This window comes from Anarhichas minor, unplaced genomic scaffold, assembly GCF_050575085.1.
Source record: "Anarhichas minor isolate MPS153535 unplaced genomic scaffold, ASM5057508v1 ptg000003l, whole genome shotgun sequence".
Classification (NCBI taxonomy): Eukaryota; Metazoa; Chordata; class Actinopteri; order Perciformes; family Anarhichadidae; genus Anarhichas; species Anarhichas minor.
In genome coordinates this window covers 13,295,001-13,302,390 of record NW_027466449.1, presented here as the reverse complement: position 1 = coordinate 13,302,390, position 7,390 = coordinate 13,295,001, and the positions used below count along the sequence as shown (strand labels likewise).

Below are 7,390 nucleotides of genomic sequence, written 5' to 3'. Positions count from 1 at the left end.
AACTATTAATCAATTATCAAAATAACTGTTAATTAATTTTCTGCATTTCTGTGTCTTACATTAATCGACTCTCTCTAGATTTTGAACTGTTTTGAAGACATCACCTTGGTCTCTGCAAACGTGATGAGATGTTTCACTGTTCTCTGGTGCCTTATAGACTATTAAACACTATTAATAGATGAATCAAGATAATAATCGTTAGTTGTAGTCTGAATGAATGAACATATCACCTGTTGACTTGGATAATCTCAACAATTAAATGTTTTTAAGGAAACAGGCCGGGCGACACATTTAATGAATCACATCATACGTTTTAGGCAAATTTAACCAAAATAATTACACATACTTTTGTCCTTTTTTAAATAAAATACTCCAACTCCCTCAAACAATAAAAGTAATGTTCATGGTTTTGGCTCACAGCGCAAAAGTCAACCGGGAATTCTGTTGTAATCCTCATGAAATGCATTTTTTTAGGAACACATTTAGCCCTACAGTGTTGCAATAAATTACAACAATAAATACCAAAAGGCTTTTACATTTTCAAGGAACATGCACTGCATTAACACGTGTGTTCATTATTAATAATACTAGAGCTTCTGTTAAGCTCAGCCAGCCAGCAGTGGCCTCTCTGTCGAATCTGCTCAGGTTTTGATAAACCACCTGGGAGTTCATGTGGAGCAAACCCTCACCCTCTGTGTGACACAAATAACAGCAATGTGTGTGTGTGTGTGTGTGTGTGTGTGTGTGTGTGTGTGTGTGTGTGTGTGTGTGTGAGGGAGAGAGAGAGAGCGAGAGGGGGGGGGGCTGCTATTGTGTGAGAATGTGAATTAGGTCAAATGTTTGCTTGCAACAACGATTAGCATGCCCCTGTGAGGAAGAAAGCTGAGGCTCTGTCTTTATCTGTGCAACGCTGCCTCTGATACAAACACCATCTGACGCTATTCACTGCAAATTACAGAATCATTTATTGTGATCACATGATTCGCATCCGTTCCAGCAGCTTTGAAACAGATGCTGAAAGTAAGAAAAAAATCACCCTCATCATGTCTTTTACACTGTGTGCATATATTTTGTAAAATCCTCCATGTAGGTGTGTGTGTGTGGGGGGGGGGGGGGGGGGGGGGGGGGGGGGGGGGGGTGTAGATTGTGCGTATGTGGCTCATGATGGCACCCACTCAGCAGGCATCAATCACACTGGGTGACGGTTCGGCTGCCCTGCTCGCCGCGCCTCTGGGCTCTGACACCTCAAACTGCAGTGATGCCAGTGACAACAGGTTAGAGAACCACGACTCAAAACGATTCCGGCTCTCGGACAGAAAAAAAAAACATGCAGGATGTGAAATGTGGGGGGTAAAAATGCCCGTTCAGGTGGAGGCTTTGGGCGGTCACAGAAAAAGAAGAATTTCAGGCTGATGCAGTGTGCTTTTTTTTTATCATTGTTTCATTAAGCCTGCCAGATGTTTTTTCTCCTTCTCTCCTCCTTTTCTTCTCCTCTAATCATCAAAGTGTTTCCGATTAATTTCCAGATCAAAGTGAGGATGGTAAAGGGTGTTGTGTCCCCGAGGTCAGCTGGCAACTTACACGACAAAGCCAGCCCCCCCCCCCCCCCCCCCTATTTATGAGTAAAGGGAGGGAGGGTGAGGAGGGGAGAGGAGGGCGGGAGAGGGGATGCAAATGTTAACGGAAGGTCTAACGTTAATTATCTTTATGCTTCACAGTCGGCAGGGATATCACACTGGGGGGAGGGGGGGGGGAATGATCGGAGGCTTCCTGCGCCTTCCTCTCATCAAATCACAATCAAGTTCTCTGATGAATCCGTTCATTTTGGGGCTTACAATCACAAAAACGACAATGCAGTAGGGCTGAGGTGGGTGGACACGTGTCTGTGTTAAATGCATGACCAGAGGAGATGAAGGCACAGGCAGGGCGGACACAAAGAAAGAAAAAGGAAAACAGGCTAAAGCGGTGGGTTACATTTGCTGGATGAATAAAGGATGCTGTACCAACTGCGTGTGCAGCTTGTCCAGCTGAATCTATAGGCACATATGAATGCACCCCCCCCCCCCCCCCCCCCCCCATCTCCCATCTCCCTCCAGCCTGTCACATAGCCACGGGCACAGAGCATTGCGCTATAGCATCCCTGTACTCACTCAGCTCGGGAGATTTTGGGATGCGCAGCATCAACCCTGGTCGCTTCCTTCAGTTTCTGCTTCCCCTCGGACCAGGCGCTCCCCGCGAGCATAATCAATCAAAGGCGATAACTTGGCGTTCTCGGGCTTCAGAAAACGGGAATGCAGCATATTGCATGTGACATCCTATGGGCGCCCGTTGACCCGCTTGTGCGCCCTGTCCGCGCGCCTCTGCTCCCCAGCCAGAAGGGAGGCTGGGAAGTGTCGAACCTGCCTATGTGTGCTGCTGCCGCGGCCGCTGTATCTCCAATACGATCCCCAGGTTTTTCTCCTCCACGGTCCCTCAAGCCCCTTCCATCTGTACTCGCATCCCCTCGGCTCAGCTACTGTGCTTCCATGTGACGGGCAGAGCTGGAGACCCCCAATTTTGAGTTCGTCTTTTGATTCTAGCGTCCTCCCTCGGAAGGACGCGGAAGTGCGGGCGTGTAGCTGTGTCGAATGAATGAGCTGAGTACGGTTCAGCAGGATTTTGTAAGTCCCTGCTCAAGGTGCACGAGGCTCTGGTTTCTGTACAATTTCAATAAAGGAACTTAATTTCACTGCCAGGTCCATCTTTTGCACAGTGAGTTTAGAATTACCTGTTGAAATTGTTATAATGTGTTTTGAATGCTTGTTTTACTTTACTGTGAGTTCTGAAACACATAATTGATGCATGAGACCAGCATATAAATTATACATAAACAATGATCTTATGCGAGTCGAAGAAAGCAACACAACAGGTGAAACTGTTGAATGCAACCTTCGTTGATCTCTTTAATTATATGTGAAATAGTGAAATAGAATTGTATCAGTATATGAGCCACCGTCACGAATAAGCCAGTGTGACCCCATATTATGTTTGCCCTTTCCACTTGAATGTTAGTCTAGAAAGTTATTCTAGTAACATAATGTCAACCAGGTTGTCTTATCTACGACATATTTAAGTCTAAATGTTGTAAGAGATATAAAAGTAGGCCAGTAACGTCTTGTTGTAACCTTGCCGCTCTCACACACCTCCGCCACTCTCTACCACCACGTACCGGCGTCAACCTGGCATTGCAGGGGAGCAACCGCCTATCACGGTGCAGCAGACGGTGTTGCTGTATGAGGTTCATTCCATGCCACAGTGAGCGAGAACCAAGAGAATCTTACGGGAGAGGTCTTTTGAAGAACTGTCAGACTGTTTGTCTGCAGGAGCAAAAGAGGAAATAGGAAGTTAGGTCGGTTTATAACCACGACCACCATCCTTCACTTTCCTTTACCACACGTTTTTTTTTTCTGGCAATTATTTCTTAATTAATTGTTTAGTTTATAAAATGTGAGAAAAGAGAGGCGATGCATACCACAAGAACCCCAGGTGTCGTCTTCAAATAGCTTGTATTCTTTGACCAAAAGTTCAAAACTCAAACACATTTGTTTGCAATCATGTAAAAGAAGAGAAAAACAGCAACACCTCAAACTTCGAGAAGCTACAACCAGAGAATGTGTGGCACATGATAATTGTTATAGATTCATTTTCTGTTGCTCTAGTTTCTACATTTTTTTCCGCTCGGTTTACATCACCTAGGGAATCTATAGCGAGTCATGAACAGCAAAAAAACACCCAAATAGTTTTAATAAACTCAGCAGGGGTTTCAGTTTACGTATTAAAATCCATATTGACATCCTGAGCTGGAAATAAGAAATAAAGTTGAAATATCGTAAAAACAACACTTGGCTCATTTGAAATTGGTGTATCGCTAAAAACAAAATGTGTCACTGTAAACAGACTATGTAAATAAATCACGAGTCCCCGGAGTATCTGACTTATTTGTCACTCAAGAGATGGAAAACAGAAATAATGTGTGGAGTGATGCGAAAACTGTTATGATCTTCAAATTAATACAGAAAACAAAACATAAATGTCATATTTCTATAATTTTCACTGTTTGAAGTTTGACTCTTTCACTTACATATTTACAATCTCCTCTTATGTGCTTTAACGGCACCCAACTTTAGAATTAGCACCATCTGTTTGTGTTGATTTCTAATATTCACATAAAGTACGTTCATGGATGGAAATGCTAATTACCTCATTACAATTATTTTTCAATTAAAAACATTTTCATGATAATTTTGTGCATTTAAACAAATGTCTCACAGCATCAAGGCTGACTTTGTCCTTCGGGGTTTCCCCTCCTCTGCTTATCGTGGCACTAATCGCCTCTCATACAGCCTCCCCTCCCCTCCCCCTTAGTTCCCACACACAGACAGCCTACGTGCTTTCCTCATCAGGTAAAGTGCGCTGTACGTTTCCCCACACGTCTGGATATGTGGTGCTTGTGTTTGAGCAATTATAAAAAAAATCCAGTCACTTCACTGTTGTTATCCACATCTGCATCTTCATCTTCATCCTCATCATCAGGGCCAGCGGAGAGGAGAGGAAGATGGGCTGCTGCTCGGCACGATGCATGCTGATCCTCCTGTGTTGTCTGCAGTTGGTAAGATGTTTTTCTGTCCAGATGCTTCCACATAAACACATCTGCTTACTATCTGTTACCTCAGGTGATCCCTTACAACTTAAAATCACAAAATTGCCGCAACATTTTAAATGAAATAAATAGCTGAAAGACTTCGTGTTCATTATAAAAGTAAGTTCATTTGTTGGTGCTTTGACGCGCTTATGTTTTGTATTTTTTCTGACATTATTGAATCTTTCGTTTTACCCTAAGGCTACAAAATAATATTGCCTACTTAAATACCTGTTAAGCACATTCTTTGGTGTTGTATTTGATGACCTTCCGTTCACATTGTCATTATTCATTTAGGTTTCTGCACCAAACTCAAATGAAACACACGTTAGAGGTGGTTCCAGCCTCTCAAATGCTACATTTTTTAGGTTTTCTTGGTGTTCTGTTAAAATACATTGACTTTCTTTTGGTTTTAGACTGTTGCTCATGCAAAACAAGCTATTTGAAGACGTCACCTTGGGCTCTGCATAATTTTGGCGAGCATTTTTCATTACTTTCTGACATTTTGTTGAACAAACACTTAATCGATATAATCGTAGCTGCACCCTAATAAACGTTACATTTTGTGATCCATGTTAATACTAAGCTTGTTGTAGAGGAGCTTATGAAAAGCAGCACACCACTACAACCACAACAATGAGGGGCTGGACCCACTTTGTCCTCTCTGTTTCCCACCCTGCCCCCCTTCATGACTCACTGGGGCTCCGGCCTCAGAGGGACACAATACTTTAACCAGCTCTGTCTTTGTCCCCCACGGCTCAGCTGCCTTGACAACTTGCAAGAATCAAAAATACAACCTTGTGGGACGCACGAGCAAGAGATTCAAGTCAGGTCAATTATATATATATAGCCCAATATCACAGTACTATGCTACGACACCCGCTGTCCTTTTCGACTCTCAGATAAGGAAAAACACTCCAAAATGTCCTTTAACGGTGTAAAAAAACAAGCCAGGGCAGCACAGTGTAACCTGGTGTAACAAAGTGAAAGTCTTTTATAAGTCATTATGTCTCTAAACTCTGTCTCTGCTCCTGTTGACCCCTCCAGACAACTGCGCTGGAGAGGCAGGTGTTTGACTTCCTCGGCTACCAGTGGGCTCCCATCATAATCAACTTCTTCCACATCATCATGGTCATCCTGGGCCTGTTTGGTGTCATCCAGTACAGATCACGCTATGTTGTTATGGTGAGGGAACTGTCTGATTTTCTTTTGGAGCTTGCAAAAAACGTTTGCGTTAAAGCGTTGAATACTCAATGTTGTTTTAGTGGTTATGTCTGTACAGTTATTATAAAGCTACAGCCAGCAGCCGGTTAGCTTGTCTTAGCATAAAGACTGGAAACATAGTCTCATGGTTACAAAATCTGCCCTCTGAAACCTCTGAAGATAACTAATTAACACGTTACTCCTCCAGGCTAAACATAGTTTTGTGTAAAACAGCAAATTGATGTTTTTACACTACATTTTCTGTGCAGATTAACAAACAATATATAACATGTTAATTAGAGAGCTTTGGAGGTGCTGGTAGGCGGATTTTGTTGCCTTTTGTCAGAGCCAGGCTAACTGTTTCCCCCTGTTTCCAGTCTTTATGCTAAGCTAAGCTAAGATAACCAGCTCCTGGCTGTAGCTTCATAATAACCTACAGACACGTGAGAGGTATCGATCTTCTCATCTAACTAAAAAAAATGTCAAACTATTTGTTTAAAATGTAAAAACCATAGAGTGTCCCCCCCCCTTTTTTTATCTAAATGTGACAGAAATATGACAGGTGAGTAGCTCATGAATGACGAGAAACAAGAAAAAAGAAACATGTAGTCGAGAGAAAACAACTGCAGTGATATGCAGAGTAAACTAGCGTATTATTGATTGGATATCTGAGATATGTGTGTGTGTGTGTATATGTCTGTTTGCATGAGGAGAGTGCATGTTATTGACATTGTGAGAGTGTGTTGTACTACAAAAAGACAAGAAAAACGATGAAAATAGTAACAACCATTAATACCATCACCCTCAGGTAGGCCAGATCTGGTATTTCACGAGAAGTTATTTAAAAAAATACACATAGTTTTGTGTAACAGAAATATTTGTCTGTCTTTCTTCTCTCTTTAATCTTCTTATGCCTCAGAGTATCTTAACACACTGGTGTCATTCAGAATAAGGACATTTGTAAGAAAAAGGAGAAGTCCTGAGCTGCACTTTGACCACGTTAAAGAATTGTAAGTTTTATTAATTTTCAATGTTTTTGTGTCCTCAGTACCTGCTGTGGACGTTGTTGTGGGTCGGCTGGAATGTCTTTGTCAGCTGTCTCTACTTGGATTTGGGAGGTCTTTCAAAGGTAAGTCTAATGGTCACATAAGTGTCATAATTAGAGACCCACACAGCCTCAGATCCTAAATACAGTGTTCAGCTCTTCTCATGTCTGAGGACCTGCAGTCACATGATCAACACTCAGTTTACACTTTGTTTCTGTTGACAGTAGCTGTTTATTTCTCCTCTCTGCATTGGAAAACATATTGATTTGTTTGGTCTTTATTGATGGTGATGACAATATTAGACAAAAATGATGTAGTATTAAAAAATGAGTAAGTAAAAGTGGTAGTTGTACCTGCGGTCGTCTTCCAAGTTAAAATAATGAACTGATTGTTTGATAAGTTGACAGAAAATGAATTTACAATATTTGCTTGTTTCGGCTTGACAAGTGCAATGTTTTTTTAA

At 42.0% G+C, this 7,390-nt stretch overlaps 1 protein-coding gene across 1 annotated transcript in view; it reads left to right on the top strand.

Annotated features, from left to right (window-relative positions):
* Window positions 1-4,594: 4,594 nt before the first annotated feature.
* The window catches only part of nkain5 (sodium/potassium transporting ATPase interacting 5), a 4,666-nt gene continuing 1,870 nt past the window's right edge, over window positions 4,595-7,390 (top strand). The window contains exons 1-3 of the mRNA XM_076091969.1: window positions 4,595-4,648; window positions 5,726-5,863; window positions 6,930-7,010. Of these exons, the coding sequence (XP_075948084.1) occupies window positions 4,595-4,648; window positions 5,726-5,863; window positions 6,930-7,010 (273 nt within the window). The remainder of the gene's footprint in view (window positions 4,649-5,725; window positions 5,864-6,929; window positions 7,011-7,390) is intronic.